The 25,027-nt window shown below is 42.9% G+C and overlaps 1 protein-coding gene across 1 annotated transcript; it reads left to right on the top strand.

Moving 5' to 3' along the window:
- On the top strand, positions 1-22,099 carry PGPEP1L (pyroglutamyl-peptidase I like). The gene is made up of 5 exons (XM_065412491.1): positions 1-34; positions 2,779-2,831; positions 18,148-18,264; positions 20,713-20,942; positions 21,931-22,099. The coding sequence occupies exons 1-5, from the start codon at positions 1-3 to the stop codon at positions 22,097-22,099; spliced, it is 603 nt and encodes a 200-aa protein (XP_065268563.1).
- The last annotated feature ends 2,928 nt before the right edge of the window (positions 22,100-25,027 follow it).

Consider the following 25,027-nt stretch of genomic DNA (forward strand, 5'->3'; position numbering starts at 1 on the left):
ATGGATTCAAATTCCAACACTGTGGTTGTGACTGGTAAGTTTTTTGTTTTATTATTTTTTTTAAATTTGCTTCCTCTTTTAGCCAGCCATGGAATGCACACATGCCTGATCTTTGTCATAAACGGTTCCCTGGAGGGAAATACAGTAGCAACTGGTCATAGTAACAATTCCAAATGGAAAATAACTCACTGCTGTGCCTTCCTAAGAAAATCAGATGTATATCTCCCCTTTATTGCCATCCAGTTTGGTTAGTTGCTCCCTTTCTCTCTTTTAAAAAAGAAATCTTTGACGACATCTTCTCCTGTCCAAGTTGTGTAGCTGTCGGCAGTATAAACTAATGTTAGATGAACCTGACCCAAAAGGAGCTCTGAAGCAGCAAAACTAGGTTGCATCATGCCGCCACATAATCAGGGTCTAGAATTAGAACAACACATGGCAAATTTCAGGGTCTCAGTTTCATGGCAAGGTAAGAGAAAAATCACAAAAGGAACAGCAGCCTCATCACTGCTAAACTAGCCCATTAAAATTAAATATACCAGATAAGCACGCCTGAGCATGCAGGTCAAGGCACCAGATTTGAAAGTTTTCTCGCTAGCGATAGGTTATGCTGAATCACAACTGCAGACCCACCAACTAGAGAGGTTTTTGAGCTTTAAAAGGTTAAAACTCTTAAGGAATGCTGCTACCCACTGTAGCTCTTGACATGTGAGTTGCTGGATAATTTTCCACTATAGGGCATCTGAGGACATAGGGATGAGGCTGAAGCTACATCAACATGTTTGCCCATGATGAGCTCCTTGTTAGTTTTTCCCCTTACATGGTCATTTAGGTAGAGGCTCCACTTATTGAAATAGCTTTAGAATGACGTGTCTGTTAGACGCACAGGTGCCACTTAGAGGTAATACAGAGAATTATAGCGTGCCTCAATCCTATTTTCACCTGCTTGTAATATAAACTTGCTGGCGCTGCTCGCGGCTTTATTATCAACTACCTAATAATATTTCAGCCAATTTGATTTCTGTGTTGGCTTAACTATTTCAATACAGTAAGACCTTCTTACAGTGATTTCTTTTAATAAAACAGCGTTACCCTAAGCAATAGTTCTTTCTGACCACAGCTGTAATTTACATGTTGCACTGTGACCCAGTTCAGAATTTACATTTTACTATAAACAGAGTTTCACTCTGACTTGGTACCACTATATTCTTCACTGAAAGTGAAATGGAACAAGCATGGAATGATCTATATTTCCTTTTTGGGAAGAAAGGGTGTCCTTTATTTCACCACCACCACCACCACCACCACACACAACAGTGAAGCCTGTGAAACTCATTGTCACAAGTTATCATTGAGACTAAAAGCTTAGTATGATTTTTAAAAAAGGATTAGATATTTGTAGGAAGAAAAGGGGAAAAAAAGGAAGAAAAATAAAAAAGAAAGGGAAAAGGAAAAGACAAACACTGGAAGCAATTTAAGGCAGGTGTACCATACAGGTGGCCTAAAAAAATATTTGAGTTTTTTAACAGAGTCACTGCAGCCTTTATACTGTAGCTAAGGCTGTATAGTTTCCATAGAAGTAACGTACTTTTTTAGGGACCAAAAGGGCAAATTTTATGTACTTCAGCCAATATTTTATTACATTTTTGATACTCTTTTTTTCATTGGGGTTTGTTTATTTAAAAAATGATGTGCTTTAAAAAATGGGGATTAAAATAGCTTTACAGGCTTATCTGTATTAGTTGTTCCACTGACCAGGATCTAAGACATTACCTACAATCCACAAGTGCATACCTGTACTATCTGATGTGATTTGGGATGGGGATGCAGAGAATGGGATGAGTAGAGCTAGTGGGGAATTTTTTAAATAAATGTTTTTCCCAACAAAATGCCTTTTCAACCCAAAAGAAAAGTGGTAATTTTTTCATTTTTGATGGAAAATTTTTAAACAAGAAATTGATTTTCTTTTTTCAAAAAACTGTCCATTCATCTCAATGGGCAACCCCTTTCACTTTTTCACTTTTTTCCCCACCTTTTCCACATGGAAAAAAGATAAGCGAGAGAAAGTGGGGGAGGTTTTGCCTACCAAAACAAAGCAATTTTTTTCAAAACATTTAAAAGAAAATTGATTAAAACATGATCATGAAATATACTTTACCTTTTTCAATGAGCTCTAGCGCTCAGGATGCTGTAGCGATAGAGTAAATGGAACAGAACACAATTTGATTTCAACACCTTTTCCTATAAAAACTATTCTAAATCACTTGACACTGATTTAGTAGGTAATGATGGGGCTGAGTCTCCTATTGTGAGAGTAGCCCTGTTGGCGCCAACATACCCACTCACTTCAATTACACTAGCCACCTAAGAAAGAATTACTTAGTAAGCATTGCAGAATCAGGCCCTAAGTGGATGCATATGTTCTCTGTAAAAAGGGAGATACACCTCTACCCCGATATAACGCTGTCCTTGGGAACCAAAAAATCTTACCGCATTATAGGTGAAACCACGTTATATCGAACTTGCTTTGATCCTCTGGAGCGCACAGTCCCCCCACCCCCAGAGCACTGCTTTACCGCGTTATATCTGAATTTGTGTTATATCGGAGTAGAGGTGTCATAGAATTCCCTTAAGTATTACAAAGGCTGGTCTATCCAGTCGACTCATAGTCCACAACCGAGAATATCAAGGTCAAAAAGAACAAGTACATGAGTGCATATAATCCAACTCATGGTACTTGGAGTTCAAGCACAGTTTAATAGCACCTTTCTTTGATTTCAGGCTTTGGTCCCTTTCGACAACACCTCATTAACTCTAGCTGGGAAGCAGTGAAGGTAAGAACTGAAGAGGTTTTTCATGCAGGTCCATGTAGGAAACAAGAAAGGGGGATGCTTTGACTATAACTTCGTTCCTTCCATTGTTTGTCCATAGCCCAAAGCCGGTTCTTTTGTAATACACTAACAAAAAACAAAAAAAAAGGGGGGGGGGGAGAGGAAAAAGCAGAAACTGCTGAATGAGTAAAAGATGAAAATGCACATATTACTTATAATGCTTAATTTTGCGTTGAGGTTTTTAAATCTGCCTTTTAAGTAACAGCCTTGCCTTGAAGAATTTAAAAACTGGACATATTTTTGCTCTAGTGCCAGAACACCACCTTCCAGCATCAAAGAAAATGCAAAGGCAATACGTTCGTTATATTTCAGGGGACATCTGCTAAGTGAACGGAACTAAAATTGTATATTTACACACATGCATATACACACACACACACACACCAACCTTAATTATAGAAATTGGAAAATAATCACTTTACTACAACATTCCCTAATAGTCTGTGGCGGATCCTCATTACCCACTGTCATGTCAGATAGCTATGAGCAAAGATCATACAGTGTCCCTTGGCTCCGAGTGCGCCTTTTTGCTCAACTTTGCCTTCCCACTTTCAGTTGTTACCAGCCTCCGCTGTTAATATTGAAAAACAAAATTATTCAGATATGGGTTTTCCCACTGCTGGACTCTATCTGTAACGAAAACATCCCTGAATTCCACCTTGCTACAGCCAAGGAAGATGAGCTTTGGAAATTCCTTTTTGCTCCCCAACCACATCTAGGAGACCCGTATTTGATCATTTCATCCATCTACTGCAGGTGTTAAAAAAAACGGTGGTTTTCAATTAATATTTGGAGGAGTCCATATTTCCTGGCAAGCACCATTTCCCCAAATAAGTTCAGGTAAATTTCTGATTACGTTTTAAAAGCATAACTTAAAAGGCTCATCTGGTGTTAAACCAAGCCAAACCTCACTTCCTCTAATCTGAGTTAGGGTTGTTGCACTCAGACATAAGGGGAGGCTGAACTTGACAAATTTCAGCAGCGGGCATGTGGCTAACTGTAAAATAATAGCCTATTCCATTATATTTGAAAACTGCACTTATTGTAGCAGCAGGTTTTATATGATTTATTAGTTGGGTATTTTAGTACCATAGCGCTCTCAAAAAGGTTAAAGGCTGTCATGTATTTCTGAGCAGCAGGAGCAGCTACAGATTTCTGCTCAGTGTGTGTACGCGTCATATCTGTTCAGTACAATTTCCAGCCATTTGTAACACACAAAATGGCTGCTGCAGGTTTCAACACACAACCTCACCCCCATTCCATTTTCTCTCCTTTGGTATTTATTTGTACAATTAATCTAAGAGAAAGTCGTTCACACAAGCTATATCAATGTACTTGGCTGAGTCACATGGAAAGACAGAACTGCAAAATAGAAAAGAGATTATGAAAATGAGATTTGAAGTGAGATGGAGGATGGATGAGGTAGAGAGATTGAAGGGGAGGGGGAAGAGAACAGGTTCTGGATGATAGTAGAAAAGCGGAAGATGCAGAGAATAATAGTGATAGTGCACAGCAGGGCTGAGAGGAGCCCAGGGAAAGATGAACAGAGGTGGCGGTCCTGGTCTGATAGGTTGGCTCAAACATGTCCTAAAGAAAACAAGAAAAAGAGAGAGAAAGATAGGTGCAAGATTCATCTGGATCATTGAATACATGAGGAGCCAATAGAGTAACAGCAAAAGTAAGACGTTTGTGCACCATAATAACTGTACTTGCTGATGATGCAGTGTCCACTGCTACAAGATTACATCCTTTATGCAAGCTGTAATGATAGCTATTGAAGATTTGACTTTAATTAAATTGAAGTGCAGTAAAGCCAAGATTATTGAGATACTCCCTGTTGGCAAATTTCCCCCAGGATCAAAGCAGAAACCAACTCCTCTAGGAATACAGTTGTCTTCAATGAATGTGTACAGGAGAGGGCAGGGGGTGGGGACACAGATCAGCACTGGAGGGGGATCTTAGTGTTTGGAAGAAGAAATCCATTAGGCATTCAGTGAAGTGATGAGGAGGAAGGTAATCCAATCCCCGTAGGCTACTAAAAGCAGAACACATACTTCTGTTGTACCTTTCAGTACCCCAAGCATATCAGGAGGCCTATAAGTTATCCCAACCCGAGCTTGACGTACACCCCAAACCACAAATATTTATCACTTGACAATACGCTTGGTCATCACCATCTGATTTCCATTGGTCCTAATTTTAGACACAGTATCATCTTATCCTGGTTGAAAATAAAATACGTTCTTTATCTGCAAGCAGAACAGCCTAAGGCCAGAACGCGCTGATGAAACAAGTTTTTGTAACATCATGTCATGTGCCTTCTGTGCCAGGAAATTATGTAACGATAGCTAAAACATTCTATAATTAAAAATACCTAAGTCATGGAGCACAGAGATCAAATCCCCTTCCCTCAGCTTCAACACCCTGTATGTGGGATTCGTTTCTGCTTGTATTGGAGATACTGCCTCGGTTTCTGATTCCATTGTGGTGCAAGGAAGCAAAATCTAGATGATGGAAAGAACTATGCATCAAAACAGGAAGAGTCTGGAACTTTGATAGACCAGTGTGTTGTTCTGGCTGGCCTACACTTAAATAGCAATCTGGGGCCAAATCCCACTGGCCTTGATCAGCCGAGTAGTCCTGGGACTTCAGGAGGCCTACACAAACAAGCTAAAGTCAGCAGAATTTGGCATGTACATTTGGTTGGTCTGAGCTCCTGCTCTCCTTACACAATCCGCCACATTCCTTATGGGGCCTCTTCTAGCCCCACCGCCACCAAGGACTGACATATTACAGGCACCCTCCTTCTAGTCAAAGAGAACTGGGCCAAATCCTGCTCTCCTTATTTACACTGAAAACCTGTTGATGACCATGGGAATTTGACTGGAATAAGGCAGGATTTGGCCCTCATTGTGGAGCTTAGCAGCAGCAATTCTAAGGTGACTGGGGGTCTGTGTGTGGCTCACTAAGTGACGCAAGGCAATCCTGCCACCCCAGAGGACCAACCATTAACACACCCAGGTTCAATATAAAAAGGACTGTACAGTAGTAGCAGCTTTACTGACCACATCCATTCAGGCTGGCTGTCTATCTAGAACTAGTTGGCTCTCCCCTAAACACTGCCTCATGAGGGTTTGTGTAAAGCCAGTCCCAGCAGGGCAGCCACTTGCCACCTATTTGTAGGTCAGAGTTTAGCTTAATCCCCAGTTCCTGCAGGAGCACGGCAGCAATCACAGAACCAAAAAGCACCGATGCAGTTTCACCCTCAATACTCTTCAGCATGGAGCATTATAGGCAGATTCCTCTCATTCTGGGAACAAAGACTTCTCTCCCTTGGGCCATACCTTTCCTCTTAAAGCCCTGCTTCCTTAAGACAGCCCAGCTGCCAGGCCCTCTGTCTCAGGTTGGCAGCTTCAAACCTCTCTCCTCAGGGAGTGGCAGGTACTTTGCTCTTCCATATATGATTACTGAGCCCTTCTCCTTGCTAGTTGTAGGATACACTCCCCCATCCCAGCCGCATGGATCCATTGAGAGCAGTCATTCCTTCTGTTATTTCAAAGCATTAGTCAGGCACACAAACGTGGGGAGGGTCATTTGGAGGACAGTGCTTCTATTTTCGGTGACTAGGCTGAATTCTCCTTTATTGCCATCCTGAGGAGCCAGAACACAAGAATGAACGAGCCAGTCTAGGTCCATGACTGCTACCAGGCTCTGAACTCATTCATACTGTCCTGGAAAGAGACATCAGGATGGGGTGTACCAGGCCCTTCGAGGCCCCCTGCTCCTACCTCACCCCACCCAGGAAAGGAGCGGTGAAGGTAAGTCCTCCAGGCCTGCCTAGAAAGGCTGCAAGGAAGCAGCCAATCAGAGCACAGCAGGCACACTTAAAAGGAGTGCAGGGCTTGAGTTAGTCAGTTCTGGGCTGGGACCAGAAGAGTAAGGAAGGGTGCTTCTTGCTTGATGCTGGAGCTCCAGGGAAAACCAGAAGTTGGGTTCTGGTGGAATTGGCATTTGGTGAGGGAGAAGAGGAATTGAGAACTTCAGCCCTGAGGTAAGGATGAAGAGGAAGGGGCTACATGGGAAGCAGTCCAGGGAATGCAGCAGCAGCAACTATTAAAGAAAGCAACAGGTGGTGGCTATTTGTAGGGTCCCTAGAGTTGGGACCTGGTCCCCCCACTGGCTGCTGGGGAAGCAGCTTAAGCTCATGTGATAAGACTCAGTATTAAGTCCATTAATGGCTATTAGCCAGGATGGGTAAGGAATGGTGTCCCTAGCCTCTGTTTGTCAGAGGGTGGAGATGGATGGCAGGAGAGAGATCACTTGATCATTACCTGTTAGGTTCACTCCCTCTGGGGCACCTGGAATTGGCCACTGTTGGTAGACAGGATACTGGGCTGGATGGACCTTTGGTCTGACCCAGTATGGCCGTTCTTATGTTCTTATTAAAGGCCTGAGAAACGGGCTAGAATTTAAACAGAACACCAGAGAACTGCTGAGGACAAAGTCACCAGGCAGAAAGCCCTGCGAACAATGCTCTATACCAGTACAGGCATGGACTTAAAGCTAGCTCAGAAGGACTTTTTACCCTGGAAGTGGTTCCTTCCTGGGTTCAGCCAATGAAGACCTGCCTGACAAGGGCGACAGCCAACAGAGGGGACCGGGAGCAGAGAGAGGGGGCAGGTTCGCACTCAGTGGTCAGGAGACGCTCACGAGACATCTAAAAGGATTTTGCTTTCCTAGTTGGTAAAACACTGCATTTGATTGCCTATTTTTTGATATAAATAAAATACACAAAGCATGTGAAGAATACCTGCCATGTTTGCATTAGCATGAGTTCACATCTCAGCCCGAGAAGATACACACGCAAGGCATCCATCAACATTACTGGGAGTTGCATCCATAGATGTCCCATTCATCAGAAAATGTACCGCTTTAGTATTTAGGGGAAAGGACAAATCAAAAGGAAGTGAAGATATAAGTGGTTCCGTCAATTCAGGGTCACTGAGAAATGCTTCAAAGTTTTTACTAAACACATGGCCTGGCACGGTTGACTAGTGCTGGAAAGACTGAGCTTTCCTTTTAGAAATCTGTCTTTGTAAAGTCTTTCATGGCTCCAGTCACCTGAAATACCCTCTTAAAATATGCATGAAAGTGCAGCAGCAACTTTTAACTCTTGAAACATGGAGCATAATTTTCACTCTATGGGAAAGCAACACAGACAATATATTTACTTCAGATCAGCTGGCAAATTGCAGTCAGTGATTGTAGAGACAAGGTGGGTGAGGTACTATCTTTTATTGGACCAGACCTGAAGAAGAGCTCTGTGAAAGCTCAAAAAGCTTGTTTCTTTCACCAACTGAAGTTGGTCCAATAAAAGATTGTACCTCACTCAACTTCTCTCTCTAATATCCTGGGACCAGCATGACTACAACAACACTGCAAACAGTCAGTGATTATGACAGGTTGGCTGCTCAGTGTCATTCACAGTTCCCTCAGAATCACAAATGCCTTGAATTATTTATTTCATACTATAGATCCACCTAGTCCAGGGGTCGGCAACGTTCGGCACGCGGCTCGCCAGGGTAAGCACCCTGGCGGGCCGGGGCAATTTTATTTACCTGCTGACGCGGCAGGTTCGGCCGATCGCGGCCCCCACTGGCCACGGTTCGCCGTCCTGGGCCAATGGGGGCGGCGAGAAGCTGCGGCCAGCACATCGCTCGCCCGCGCCACTTCTCGCCGCCCCCATTGGCCCGGGACGGCAAACCGTGGCCAGTGGGGGCCGCGATCGGCCGAACCTGCCGCGTCAGCAGGTAAATAAAACTGGCCCGGCCCGCCAGGCTGCTTACCCTGGCGAGCTGCGTGCCGAACGTTGCCGACCCCTGACCTAGTCCCTTCCACCTGACCCTGTTTCTAACTCTCCTCCAAACAAGGTCAAGTGTCTGCCACGTGACAACAGCCAATTACCAAGTCAGCGCAATGCAGGATCAAGATCAGGGTCCCAACTCGATAACAGGACTCAAGCCTAAACACAGTGGCAAAACTCAGCATAATTAGTCTGTGATGATTGCATTAAAAGGGAAATTGTCAACTACTTCTAGGAGCCAGTTTTTCTAGCGGCGGCTGAGAGACAGACTTCAAGCCCTGTTCTTTATTCGTCCGTTGACTCTGTGATTTTAGGAAATGTGTCATTTAACCTCTCTAACTCACTTTAACCAGCAGTGAAGAGACTGCTATTTTATCTACCTCAGAAGGTTTTCGTGGAGCTTAATTAATGTTTTTAAAGTGCTTTGAAATCCTTCAGTGAACAGGTACAGAGAATTGAAAGCTATTTTTAAAGGGTTTTTAATTTCAATTTTTCAAGTTTCCTTTATTTATAAAACATTCTGAGGAGCTGAAAGTATACCTGCAGCCCTTAAAAAACCCCTTTTTACATTTATTTACATGTTTGGTAAATATATATTTTAATTCCCTTATTCTTACCCCAGCACAACACTGTTAGGATCTTTTATAACACTGCACGTGCAAAAATGCCAGCATGATTCTGTGCCTAATCTGCATGAACAGTTACTTTAAAACGTGTGTGAAATCATGGTAACTGACTCCATGAAAATGCAGTTGCGTATCTATCTAGGTACTGCTACCCCATTTTGACCTGAGCAGCTAGCCAATATTTGGAGTCTTGTGGATTGTTTACATTAAGAGAAGTTGATGATGGAGTCCTGTTTCCTTAAACCAATAGGACTCAAACAGGAGGCACATTTTTTGTTCATGGTTCCAAGCCTCTTTCCAGCCAGTCCTCTGCCCAAAAATCTCCCTTGTCTTTGAGCTATGTTTCCAGGGTGTCTCTTGCTGTCTGCTTGGCCTCTCTCTGCCTGTTCCCTGGCTGCTGCTTAGACTCACACACCACCAAACAATACCCAGCAAAACTCTTCCATCCACATAGCTCACTCTCTGACCAGCCTCGCGTGTGGCTTGTGTATTGTTTCAACTAACTTACTCCAAAAAAGGACCTTAACAGCTTCTTACATTTATTCTGAATGAAGGGATATTACACCCACCAGCTTCACCACGTCACACCCAACCTCCATCATAACAGTATGTATTTGGTCCTCATCACTATAATATCAATGTGCCCCATAATATTTAATTGATTGTCTTCATAGCAACCCTATAGAGCAGTGTTTCCCATACTGGGGTTCGTGAATGTTACAGGGGGTTCTCGGGGAAAAATTCCCTAATGGCGGACAGAGCTGTCCCTAGGGATCGCGGGCAGCACGGGACCAGCAGCCCGGAGCCCCTAGACTTCCAAGAGCTAAGCAGATCAAAGCAAGCAGATTTATCACACTGAGGAGACTTAACCTTCAAGACTCCTTATAAGAAATGGAAAGGGAGGTGGATATTTTTTGCTGTTTTTAAAATTAAATAGGCAGCTAGTATTGTTTTTAAAATTATTATGAAGAACAAGTGTGCGTTGTTTGCCTGGACTGCTCAAGACCTGAATGCTTGTGTAGGAGGAACTCTGAGTTGGCTTCTTAAATACCTTCATGCTGTTTCACATCTGATACTCCTTGATGAAACATAAGAGCCTTGTCTTATAACAGGCTTATTCAAAGAGATACAAGCTACGAAAGTGAGATCTTGGAAGAGTGTTGCCGTTTTCATAATGCAATAAAAATACTGTAATGATAAATAATAATTAATAATAATACATAGTGTGTAATAAACATGTCACACAAACAAATCTTAGATTTCCAAGATCACAGCTTTTATAATGTACACTCAGGTAAAGGAGAAAATCCCTGGAAATATTCATTTTTAAGAGGGGGTTCACAAGACTTCAGTATCATTCCCATTTTACAGGAAGGGAACTGAGGCAGAGGATAGGTTAAGTGACTTCTCCAGTGTTACATAGATAGCCTGCGGCAGAATCAAGAATTTAATCTAGTACCTTAACCTCTAGACCAGGGGTCGGCAAGGTTTGGCACGCAGCTCGCCAGGGTAAGCACCCTGGCGGGCCGGGCCAGTTTATTTACCTGCTAACGCGGCAGGTTCGGCCGATCGTGGCCCCCACTGGCCGCGGTTCACCGTCCCGGGCCAATGGGGGCGGCGGGAAGCGGCGCGGGCGAGGGATGTGCTGGCCGCGGCTTCTCGCCGCCCCCGTTGGCCCGGGACAGCGAACCGCGGCCAGTGGGGGCCGCGATCGGCCGAACCTGCCACGTCAGCAGGTAAATAAACTGGCCCGGCTTGCCAGGGTGCTTACCCTGGCGAGCCGCGTGCCAAACGTTGCCGACCCCTGCTCTAGACTATCCTGCTTCCCCTCTTTGACTATTTGTATGCTTACATTGTTGCCGATTTTGTGCACATAAATGCATGTGCGTCATTGAGAAAAATCTAGTCCATGTCACCAGGAATTGGCACAATCCTGGGAACCATATTGTACAGGGCTAACAATATTGCTTTTGGCCTTGTCTGCACATAAATTTGTACTGGTTTAATTAAAAGTGGCTTATTTTGGTTCATTTTAAGCCTTTTTCTAATCGATTTACAGTAAACTACTCCTGGTTTAAACCAAAATAAGAGTGTCCACATCGCCCTTTCACTAAGTCTGTTTAAAAATCACAACTTCAGTTAAACTGCTGCAACTTTTCATATAGACAAGCCCTTAGTAAATAGGTAGCCCTACAAATTGGTTTGCTCAATGACTAATGTCCTCTTTAAAAAAAAAAAAAAAAAAGTCAATATCTGAAGGATAACATCTCAGCACGGCTTTCTCTATTTGAAAACAGATTGAATTTGAGGAATAAGCGGCTAGGACAGCACCCTGTGAATATTTAATTATGTAAGAACTTCCTGGTATTCCAAATTATGGTCCATGACAGTATCAGGAGGTTTCTAAAGCTCAAGGTACCCGCTAACACAGAAGCTGACCCATTTTATAATTGCTACACCTGAGCTCACACGTTCTTCCTAGATTACTATTGTTTCCGTTCTTATAGCATGGCGTTTCATAGGACAGTCAGCTAGAACTCTGGCAAGTTTGGGCAATGCTCCCCTGAATCATTAACCACACGGCACCCAACCGAACAGATTTCTGTGTTCAGTTGGCCAATGAGGCCATCCTCCATTGCCCACTTTTTAATTTTTCAAAGAAGTACCTTTGTGCTTTCTCCCACACTGCTCCTCACTCTTGGGAGGAGCTCCCCATAAACATCCACAAACCTCATTATCCTCCTTCTAATCCCTCCTTAAAACATTCCTTTGTGGTAATGCGTACAAAAAGTTGATAACAGTTAAGCCATTGTGGTGTGGATACCACAGCCTATATGCTGACCAATAGTGTCTCAATGTTTCACTGTACTCCCTGTCAGTATCCATCTGTTGTTTCTTGTCTTAGGGCAGGTCTACATTACAGCCGGGATCGATGCTCTGAGATCAATCCACCGGCGGTCGATTTAGTGGGTCTAGTGAAGACCCTCCAAATTGACAGCAGATCACTCTCCAGTCGACCCCTGTACTCTACCCCCGACGAGAAGAGTAAGGTAAGTCGATGGGAGAGTTTCTCCCGTCGACCCCCCGCGGTGTAGACCCCGCGGTAACTCGACCTAAGATACGTTATTCACGTAGCTGGAGTTGCGTAGCGTAGGTCGACTTTCCGTGGTAGTGTAGACATAGCCTTATACTAAGATGTAAGCTCTTTGAGGCGGGGGCAGTGTTTTTATTCTGTGTTTGGACAATGCTTAGCACAACGGAGGTCATGGTCCATGACTAGGGCTATAAGCAACTATAGTAATACAGAAATAGGCCATGTCTACACTACAAACTTTGGTCAACACAAGTTACATTGGTGTACAGTCACCAAAGTTGGTATACTTGTGTCAGTGCAAAGTGCAGTGCACCATGGGTAGTATCAGAGTTCCACATGCTGCCATCTGGCACAATGCTTTTTGGGAAATTTTCCCAATGTGTTGTGGGATAGAAATGACCAGGGATCTCTGGGAGCTAGGGGTCCAATTCCCAACATGCAATTTCTCCATCCCCTAATACCATCCATATCCCATAATTTCTGCACTTTAAAAAAAAAAAAAATCCCACAAACCTGGGGACAAATTTCAGTGTCCACCATCTCTGACAGAAGCACGGAGCCCTCAGAGCTCTGCACTATTCTCATGAACATTGGAAGTACAGAACACGATTCTCCTGTATTTGCAGACCTGCAGGAAGTACCACATCAACGGGGCACATGGCAATTTATTCAATGAGAATTCACTGACATAGTGAAAAACAATCCAAGGTTGTCGGTGGTGTTCATGGATGACAGTGGTATTTCTGGGCCTGTGAAATGAGCACTGACTGGTGGGATTGCATTGTAATGCAGGTATGGGATGACTAGCAGTGGTTGCAGAACTTTTGGATGCTCACCCCAGCCCTCCAGTGCAGGGACACGAGAAAAATGTTGCATTGACAGCAGAGAAGTGAATGGTGATCACACGGTGGAAGCCTGCAATGCTGGATTGCTGCTGGTCAGTGGGAAATCATTTTGGAGTTGAAAAATCCAAAGCTGGGGCCATTGCCAGGCAAGGGAGTAGGGTCATTAATTGTCTCCTGCTGTGCATGACTGTGACTCTCTGCAATGTGCAGGACGTTGTGGATGATTTGCACCTATGGAGACCCCAACTGTGTGTGGTGATTGATGGCACGCATACTCCTATTTTGACACCTGCCCACCTTGCCATAGAATACCATAGAAAGGGCTATTTTTGTACAAATGTGCAAAGCATTGGTGGGTTACTGGGGATGCTTCACTGCTATCAGTATGGGCTGGTCAGAGAAGGTGAATGACGTGTGCAACTTTAACAGCAGAGGACTTTTCAGACATCTGCAAGCAGGGACATTCTTTCCTGAGTGGTGGATTACCTTTGGCAATATTGAAATGCCAGGAGTGATTCTGGGACCCAGCCTATCCCTTGCTCTCCTGGGCTCATGAAGCCATGCATTGGCCACCTCAACAACACAAGGAAAGATTCAACTAACGGCTCAGCAGGCACAGAATGATTCTTGAATGTGCTTTTTGTAGACTGAAGAGATGCTGATGTTGTGCACTGGCTAGATTGGTTATAGCTGCCTGTTGTGCCCTGCATAATATCTGTGAGGCAAAGCCCCAGCTACAGTAAGTATGGCCTACCAGGGGCTGGGGGAGGGGGAAGGATTTCTGTTGCATGAAGCAATACAATTTCAGTCCGGATTCCACAGGTATGAGCAAAGGGCACTGAATATTGGCACTGTTTTCCACAGGCAGTGGTGCTTTTAGCTGATGAGGGTAACAAAAGCACAGAGCACACAGCTGCTGTTTGGTATGCCAAAGCCACCCAGGCTCATATGTCGCTAACTTGTTTACTGCAATGGTGCCAGCTGAACTCATCGCAAAGTGGCGTGGAAAAGCGTCCTACCGTGGAGGAAGAAATAAGGCAGCCTTCCTTATTAGAAACCATACAAACCTTTGGGAGAGGATTGCAGAGTATCTCTATGAAAGTTTAATCGAGATTCTCAGGAGGGTGAAAGGGACATCCCCATGTACATAAACAAACTGCTCCACAAGCCCCTCCTTCACACCCAGCTTAACCCTACAGGAGAATGAAAAGCACATGCCAACTCTACCTCTCTTTGTTGTACCTCTACCTCTTCTAATATAAGTAAAACAATTAAAAGTCAGTACCTCTGCCTTAAGGGGACATGGGCTGGGCGCCACCCTTAAATTTAACCATTGTAAGGAAAGACACATGCACACACTTACCTGAGGTCCCTTCCCCTCCATCAGGCTCATCCATGCTCACCTGGAGGGACTGGCTAGCCTGGGGCAGTCTCAAACAGGTCCTGGCTCGTGATATGGCCGCAGCCTCCTGCCGTCTCTCTCCCCCTCTTCCTCCGCCGCACTGTTCACAGCAGGGGTCTCTGTCTGGGACTCCTCAGAGGTATCCATGGTGCTGTGCTGGGTACTGGGGGTGTCTCCACCAACTAGGACATGCAGTGTGTTGTAATAGCGGCTGGTCTCTGGCTCAGCACTAGATTGATCGGTTTCCTTGGCCTGGTGTTATGCCTAGCCAAGTTCCTTTGGTTTCACACAGCGCTGCTGCTGATCCCGGTCATACCCCTTCCTTTGCCTGCCTCCCCCACGCACTCTGCTCATATCTGTCCACGTTACTATGGCTGGTCCATAGCTGTGCCTGCACAGCCTCTTCTCACCACAGGCCCAGGAGATCCAATACCTCCTATCTACTCCTGGCAGGACTGCGTGGAGCCAGCCTGTTGGTTGGACGGTTGCACAGAAAAAGGAAGAGCTGCTAGGTGTGCTTGCCACTCTGGGCAACCAGGAAAAGGCATTTTAAAAACAAGCAGGAAGCTTGAAAGGAGGTGAGGGGGTAGCTTCCAGTCTCCATGACAGCAGAGTTTACAACTGAGACCAGAGCGGTCAATGTCACGGGGAATGTGGCATTCTGGGACAGCTGCTGGAGGACTGTTAGGGTCGACACAGGTCACACAGCACCTACATTAGCACTCCACTAACCTCAGTAGATTGACCATGGCTCCACGCTGTTTGAGGAGGTGGTTTTATTGCATTGCCATAACAGGGTGTGTACGTCATCCAAAGAAATTTGAGCATAGATACATGCACAGATAGGTTGACACAAAGTGGCTTACGTCAACCTAAATCTGTAGTGTAGATCAGCCTAAATAATAATAAAGCACTTATTTAGGATCTAACAGAGATTGTATCTTCCTTTCTGTCCCCGATACAGTCTTCAGCACTTTGCTGCTGATCAGAGTTCCTCCTGTATAAACTACGGGCCAAATTCACGCCTGTGTGTGTCGCCATTGATATAGATGGAGCAATACCAGGAATGAATTTGGCCTAGTCAGTTACAATTCAAACTAAGAGTTCAAGAGGTGAATGACAGCAGCAGCTTTAACATTTATTTTTGGTCCCCATGTCTTACAGAGAAGTTACAATCAGTCACATTACCCAGGCCTTGCAGTTAAAAGAGGAAGAATCTCATTAAATATTCAAATTAAATATGCGTTAAAAAATAAAATGCTAATCGTAAATTGGCTCAGGTTTTATTTTTTCGGAAGCAGAGACACAGCACTGCATTCTTAAGCAAAGAGGATACAACGGCCTCTCAAGACTGTCAGTGCCCAGAGGAAAAAGGGCTGGCAGTGTTCTCTAAATGTGTTTACTTCCCCACAGGCATTGTTTCCTTGCTCGTGTCACATCGTTTATTGAGCACAGCTAATCAATGTTTCCGCTGACAAGAAAACTGGAACAGTTTATTTAGGAAGCCAGTGTTCAAGGGCAAATTTCCCAGTCCACACAGTTGAGACCTGGGCTCCTTCCATGCAAGCGACCCTAGTGAGAAACAGGTCCGCTTTCCCTTAAAGGCACCGGGATGCTCTCCCACCGTGCCTCTTCCCAGTACACATCTAGTTTCCCACCAGACCCTTCCCTAACACAGAACAGATTCCCTCTGCAGATGCCTACTTCCCACAGCAGACCCACCTCATGACTTACCAACCACTCCCCTGCTCCCTTGCCCGTAAGCCCTATTGTCCTGACCAGAATCCCCCCATGATTCATCCATTAACCATTGGAACAACTTACCAAGGATCAGGATGGACTCTCCATCAGTGGCAATTTTTAAATCAAGATTGATGTTTTGCTAAAATATATGCTTCTGCTTCCAACAGGAATTAATTCAGGGAAGTCCTGTGGCCTGCGGAGTACAGGTGGTCAGACTGGTTAATCATAATGGTCCCTTCTGCCCTTCTAACATATGAATCCTTACGAATCTTCTGGATGTCCCTTTCAATGACTATTTCCTCATTTTGTCTTCTGAGGTTGGCTGGCCCCTCCTCCAATCTAGCTTTTTAGATGGTTCCATTATTTCTCCCACCCCAAATCCAGAGCAAGAAACCAAATTCTTCAGGGAAAGTGTTGGGGTTCATGTCTTTTATAGGCAAAGCATAAGGAGAATCCCATCCCAATAGGTGCCATTTCCCTATATTGAGGAACCCCCTACAGCAGCTAGGCAGATGTTCCACAGTCCAGGGAAACCTTGTCCATTACAGCTGGGGTTTCTTGCACTGATAAAATCACCAAGCCTGAAATAAGTAATCAAACAACAAATATGGCCACCTCTCACAGCCTATTTGATTACAACTCTCTGCTATTAATAAAATGAAGCTGCATATAAACCAGGGATATTTCCCACGGCCAACCTTTTTCCTTGTCGACAGTGAGATAATTCCTCTTTGTCCAAAGCACCTAAAACTAGAATAAGCCCTAGAAAACAGCATAAGGGAGCGTGCTGCCTTAGCAGAAGTTGGACTAGATATCCTCATGGGAATTTTGTATGATGTGTGTCTCAGCAGAAGTATAAGTTTGGCTCTCAAGTCCTCTGAAGGGACAGTGTTGGTTATATCAAGGTTTATAACACATTTTTCATAAGTTGCACGTATTATCATAGAATATCAGGGTTGGAAGGGACCTCAGGAAGTCATCTAGTCCAACCCCCTGCTCAAAGCAGGACCAACCCCCAACTAAATCATCCCAGCCAGGGCTTTGTCAAGCCTGACCTTAAAAACCTCTAAGGAAGGAGATTCCACCACCTCCCTAGGGAACCCATTCCAGTGCTTCAGCAGCCTCCTAGTGAACAGTACTCCAGATGAGGCCTCACCAATGTCGAATAGAGGGGAATGATCACGTCCCTCGATCTGCTGGCAATGCCCCTACTTATACAGCCCAAAATGCCGTTAGCCTTCTTGGCAACAAGGACACACTGTCGACTCATATCCAGCTTCTCGTCCACTGTAACCCCTAGGTCCTTTTCTTGGGAGAGAGAGATGATATACATTACACAAATGGTCCACAGAGACGGCTGGTCATGTGTTATTAGTTCTTCTCCTTGTTTCCAGTGGCTAAATCACTTTAAAAGTAGCTAAAAGATATTAAATATTTTCCTAAGGTCACTTTTTCCGGTAAGCCATTGCTTTTTGCCAAAGAGATGTTTGGTTATCAGGGGGAAGGGAGATGGTCCACACAATCATTAATGCTAGGGAAGTTGTCTATGGACTATTTGGGAACCACTAGGGTAGATATGTTGCATTGCAATATACTCTCTGAATTGGACCAAAGTCTAATTTTTCACATCGCCCTTTGAGACAATCTAATGCTTTTCAAGTCTGTGTTGCTTCTTTCTATGTACAGGAGATGTCCAAGTTAGGCCTTGGTGAAAACATAGATCTACACATCATGCAACTGCCAGTGGCTTACCAAAAAGCAAAGGAGCTCGTCTGTAAGATATGGGGGACTCTTCAACCACTAGTGAGTGATTATATAGTTGAATTTTTTTCGCTTAAATTAAAACTGAACCAAATAATACAGTGTCTGTTCAGAAGGTGGATATAGCTTGCCCACTAGATATAGTCAGAAAAAAACAGGATAGAAAAGGAGGGTGGAACTCCTGAGCGTGTGCCGAGAGGTAGGGTAGATGGACCAAAGAAACCTATTTGAGCTTTAAAAACCTCTCCCTCTTTTCAGCACACGAAATAAAGGGTAATATCTTTCAACCACCTGAAGCGATAGTGAGCAATGGGATATAATTGTGTCCCTCTGAGACAGGCAAAATGGACAATCAGGTCTTTGAAGGACACTGCTGTGGAGTGTTTTCATAGTACAGCCACCAAGAATATTAGTGCCAATGATTCTCTATATTTTTCACTCTGTGAACCACTTCATCAGAGACAGAGCCCTTACATGATCTCACTTTCTCCTCCCAACTTCTTACTGAGTGAAATAATATGAGAACCATTCTGTGGACCATCACCAAAGACTTCATGAGCCACTGGTGAGCTACACCACTAGAAATAGTTATGCTGGCAACCTGCATGAGGAGGGTCTTTCCCAAAAGAAGTCATTCCGTTGCTAGAATGGCTTCTGGCAGCTCTTACCAAGGATCTGATGGAGAGGGAAAGAGCATTTAGATCATGACCCAAAAGCGAACCTTAGCCAGACCACAGATGGACTCAATGCCTGTTTGTTCGGAGTGTGAGCTGTAGCAGAGGTACCTGAATGTGTGAACAAAGCCAGTGTAGCTCTGGGCAAAGAGCAAAAAGGGTGAAGTGCTGGATTCTGTGACAGTAGCTAACTTAAGCTCAGAAAAACAAACATGGAAAAATACATGGGGAGACGGGCATGCACATCTGAGAATGCATGGGTGTTGGAGGAATATTTCTCTCCTGTATCTAGTTTAGATGGGGTGGTGGTGCATTGATACAGAATCCTTTGGTTCCTTCACAGCAATCAAATGACAGCTGAAGAGAGCCCTTTACGTGCTAAACAAACATCTCCTACACCTACAGTACCTAGTCATCTATCTAGGTTCTTAGATGATGCTCATCATCAGGGTATTAGAGTGTGTAGCCTTATAGGACAGGATGACTGCTAACCATTACTCATTACATATCAGTGTAAGAAATCTACCACATGAATGTTTGAGAAGTTTAAAGAAACAGCTATTGTTCAGAGGTGAATGTACACACCTTAGATACATTTTGGGCAACTGTTTAATTTGGTTTTTACTGGATCCCCATTAAAAAAAAAAATCTTCCTCTTATGAAAAGAAACTAGATCAACACAGAATGTCAGGCTTTTTAACAATGTTTTTGTGGAATAAATTTGAATCAGTTGTATACATATCACTGCTAGGAAAAAATGTTTACACAAAAAAAAATTAGAAAAGAAAATAGTTCATTATTGAATCTTGGGGTATTACATGGACTGGTAAAGTTGTAATTTTTTTTTTTTTTTTAATAGTTATGAAATGTGTATTTTACCCCCACTAAAGCATGTTCCTCACAGTAGGCAAATTTTTAAATCAGGAGCACCTAATGAGAATTAGGAACATAAATAACAACTTCTGTCTAATAGTAATGCATTTATCTAGTGTCAAGTGATTAAATGACACTTTGATATAGTGATGAGCATGGTATAAAATATATATGGTGCTTAACTATGCATAAAATAGTCCTGGCCTACAACCCATTGATAAATACAGATTTGGGGCCAAATCTTGCAATCCTTGTGCATCCAAAACTTCTATTTACTGACGTTTTGGGTGTGCAAGAAACTCAGGATTTCAGCTCTAAAGGAAGAAATAGAGCTGAAGTACAGAAAGTCTTTCTTATTCCAGCATTTTCATCCAATAGAGTATTTGTCATTTTAAAATGAGGCTTTTTAAAAAAAATCCTCCTTTGCTTAATTGGGAAAACTACTTATTTGGAATAAAAAGCTGCTGACTTTGATAGCTTGATTAAGAGGCTTCTCTGTCCTGAGGGCAATGTAATCTGGAGTGGGTCTTTAAAAACTCCCCAAAGTGTCTGTGTATGTCAGACAAGATTGTGGAGGTGCAGTTTAAAGTGTCAGCTAAAGATTTATGATGAAAATTGGTGCAACTTGATGCATATACTAATGAGGAAATACTTTAGCTTTTAACAATGGCGCTGTATGCAGAACAGTGGAAAGAACCGCTGTGAGTTACAAGAAGGTGCTGGTTTCCTAATCTGACTAGATAAAACAAACAACGAAAGTCCAATTTTGTTCTACATTACAAAGGGTCATCTACGTTTTCTTTAAAGAGGAGCAATAAGACAGACACTCCACCTTGGAGCTGCTATTTCATAAACTGCTTGGTGCTATTGCATTGGATGTTTTTAAAAACAGGTCTGTCATTTTCATTTCCTGTTATTCACTCTGGTGGGGGCAAAAAAACAGCTCACTGTTCACATTGGCCTCGCTTCATCCTCCAAAGCAATCATCATCCTTGAACAGTGTGGGAAGAACAAAGGCTACAAAGAGATGGATGTTTGTGGTTTTTGCCCAGAAGATGGCTGTTGTCTGTTAGATGGCCCAGAAAAGATTGAGTCTACAATTAATATGAAAACTCTCTGGAAAAACATTTCGGTGGAAGGGATTGATATCGTCTTTTCCAGAGATGCAGGAAGGTAAACACATTATTAGTGGGAGAGGATATTAAAGCAGCTCATTCCACCTTCAAGAATCATTACAAGTACTTGCTCCCCCACCAATACACATATCTAGTTAAAGTTAACAGTCACAGGTGTGAAAAGGACACAAGGGACTGAAAATTTAGACTGATGATTTGCACAAAAAGTAAGGTCAATAGAAATGTTTCCTTGAATTTGTAAATTCCAGTAGAAACGATTTTTAAAACAAAATATGACAGTGACGCAATTTTTTCAGCACTGTGCAAGATAATGAGAAACTGATTCTGACTAGCCACTGACTTTAATCCACTTTCATTGTCCAAACGGAGCGAGGCGGACAAAAGGTGAATGAGCAGCCTTCAGAATAAACAAATTCATTTTAAAAAATTTTCTTAAAAAAAAAAAAAAAAAAAAAAAAAAAAAGGTGTCTATGGCAACTAACAATTTTTTTAATGTGATTCTTTAACCAATCTTTAAAACAAACAAACAAAACCCAGGATTCTTGAAGGTCAAAATTAGTTAGTTTTTATTTTCAGAGTGTTTGGGTCTCGGAGTGATGTGATATGAGAAAAGGGAAGAATTTATCCAGCAAGTATCTTACACACACAACATTTTTTGAAATTGTGCTACTTTTATGTAGGGGGCTGGGAAGTGGGGCTGTAGGTAGGTGTGTGTGTGTGTACGTACATATGTACAGTTGGGTAATTTTCCAGTCTAATTTAGTTTGTGATCTCACAAAACAATGCACGTATAATGATTTTTATTTTGCAGATGCTATTAAGTGGGTGTCCATTCAAATCAAGCCAGCACTCAAGGAATGTTTGTTTCTCAAAGTGTTTTGGGTTTTTTTTTAAATTTCCATTTTTCCTAATACAAAGCACATAAACCAAATCTGGCTTAACTGCTTAAACTGTGTTTAATTAAATCAAAGTTTAGCTTTCCTTAATTCTGCTTTTTTTTTTTTTTTTTTTTTTTAATGTTGTAGGTACATCTGTGATTATACCTATTATACCTCTCTGTATTATGGTAATGGAAAAGCAGCTTTTATACATGTGCCGCCATTATCCAAATTGGTAACAGCAGACTTTCTAGGAAAAGCACTACAAATAATTATCGTAGAGATGTTAAAGCAGTGTGGGGAAAAGAATGAATAAAAAGGATGGTTTACAGAAGACATGCAAGTTTCTCAGAATACAGTAAAATTATTTTAACCTTCCTCTGAGGCAACCCTTAAGATTTAAAAACAAAAACAAACAAACAAAAATTACATAGCATGGGAGGGCAGAATTAAAATAAGTTCCAAAATCCTACAATAACTTTAGCAAATTTTTCATTACATAAAAAACAAGTAAAACAAATTACAAACAAAGGAAGAAATGTAAACAATCTTTTAGGGGAATGCCAGTGACTGGGGATTTATCTTGCTAATGGTAACAAATTTGCTTCTGATTTAGGATACAAGGAAAATTCTCAAGAAAATGGTATTTAAAAGGCTACCTTGCCCAAACCCCAAAGACTTGTGAAATGAAATGTCAAGATACAAATTGCTTTAAAAAGCACTTTGAAAGTTTGTTCCTGCTGTCCGATATGCAGGTAGACTTCATACAGCTTACATAATAAATTGCAGTGATGTGCATGATTATGACCATACAAAATTACAACTTCATATACACACAAGGGAGAATTTTATCCCCCAAGCCCAGCAGAATAGATCAGCCATACGAAAGCTCTCATTTGTGGAAAATCACATGCAATGCTCCCATCTTGTGGGCCTTTAAAATCACCCCACACCCACAGCAGTTTCCCTGTATGTGCCAAACTACTGTCCCCCCCTCAAAAACCCACAAAGCTTTTCAGTGGTGACCCTTGCATTTGCTTTCAGGATGCATTAGCAGGAACCACCTTTGAAAGGCTTAGTCAGTGTGTTTTTAGGGAGAGCGCTGTCGTCTGGCACGAAGGAGATGGTATCACTTCCTGCTGGTATTGTGCGCCTGCGCATCCAAAGCAGACTGTAAACGTCTTTTGATGAATTCGGGATTACAACCGAAAATGGATGTTTCCAATTTGGCAACAACAACAATTCAGTTATTAAGCTGGATTTTAATCACAAGAAAAGAACACTTACCCCATGCTCTAGGTGTCCATGCTGTCAAGGAAAAAGGCAATACTTAGGCCTGGCCCACACTAACCCCCCACTTCGAACTAAGGTACGCAAATTCAGCTACGTTAATAATGTAGCTGAATTCTAAGTACCTTAGTTCGAACTTACCACGGGTCCAGACGCGGCAGGCAGGCTCCCCCGTCGATGCCGCGTACTCCTCTTGCCGAGCTGGAGTACCGGCATCGACGGCGAGCACTTCCGGGATCGATCCGGGATAGATTTATCGCATCTAGACAAGACACGATAAATCGATCCCAGAAGATCGATTGCTTACCGCCGGACCCGGAGGTAAGTGTAGACCCTTTTACACAGTACAGCACGGGGAAGAGACTCCCAGGTCAGATGGTCCCAGGCCATTCAGAGCTTTATAGATCAAAACCCAACAGCTTACGTTCCCACAGGAAGGGCAACTCATGGAGCACCAGGGCTGCATGCTTTGTCAGGGCAGACTATCCCATTGAAAAAGTAGGCTGGCTGCATTCTACTCTAGTTTCAGCTTCTGAATGGATTTAAAGGTGTCATTTCTCAAGACGAGTATTGCTGGAATCCAATCTCACACCAAATCACGGTAGGACCGTCTGCACGTAAGAGGAAAGAATGACCTTTTAGCCACACTGATGGAAAGCGGAGTCTTGGTCACTGCTGCCGTTAGATCATCAAAAGCGGCTGGGAATCAAACCAGAATCCTTGGTAACGAACAGTGACATGTTTTCAGCCAAATCCTTTCACTGCTCTCATCCACAAACACGTTAAAATACACTTCCATACTCCATTCTCTGGACTGGATGGGACACAGGCATGAAGTAGGATGTCATTGTTGCACTCAAAGCACCTCAGCCCATATTCTCCTTGGTAACCTCAGTAATGGCTTCACATACACGCTGAATAATAAGAGGGAAGACCGAACAGCCATTGGGACGGGAGAGGAATCACCCAACTGGACCCTCTGGGATTTCTTCAAAGGACAGATATGGGAACAACCTAAAAGCAGGCCCAGCCCTCACATCCGGTACCATATCAACACCACCTCAGTGACAAAGACAGCAGATAGATATATCAGCACAGAGGCCTGATCTTTATCCAACTCTAAGCTATGGTCATCATGCCGTAAGTGCAGTCTGTGTGTCTTAAATCCTGAATGACAAGGGTCAAATGAGTCAAAAGCATGAAGATACCAACAGCTGTCTTGCCATAACCTTTTCCATAGTCTTAGTAGAAAATGCACTTAGGTACTGGTTGATTAAAATTAGACTGCCAGTGTCTAGAGATGGCTTTGAGCAGTGGCTGGACATACGCTTCCTTCAAAGAAATCAGCACCTTGCCTTCTTCAAAGAAGTCTACAACCTCCACAAGTAAAGGACTCCAAGTCTCCTGGGGCTTCAACAATCAAGCTCAGTGACACTGTCTGGAACTCAAACAGGGAAGGCCTAGCCTTTATACACTAAACGGATGGGATACCTTAAAACTGATCTGTCCCGCAATATGGGAGTATTTTAGTTAGCCTGCCCCCTACACAGCTTTTATGTTTAAAAAAAAAAAAAAAAAAGCTATCCACTACAGGAGAGGTAGAATTTTTAGTTTTCTGGGACTATACTTTCTTTGCTTAAGTTCGGGCTAGCAAATAACAAAAATCAGAAGACAGCCAAATGCATACAGAATTCTTTTATTTAACTTAAATCATGTAGTACTGTAACTACTAGAAAAAAGCAGAGTAAGAGAAAACTAAAGGAGCCATTCAAAATAGACAAAGTTTCTTTTTTTTCCATAATGTAAAGAATCCAGAGTATATCGCAATAACAGGAATAAATTCTTACAACAGAATATACAAAAACATTTTGAAATTTTTTTTTATCTACTGATTCATTTTAATATAAACACAGGAATTTCTTTAGGAATAATTTATACACAGCAAGTCTTTTTT

The sequence above is a fragment of the Emys orbicularis genome, chromosome 10, assembly GCF_028017835.1.
Source record: "Emys orbicularis isolate rEmyOrb1 chromosome 10, rEmyOrb1.hap1, whole genome shotgun sequence".
In the NCBI taxonomy this organism is placed as follows: Eukaryota; Metazoa; Chordata; order Testudines; family Emydidae; genus Emys; species Emys orbicularis.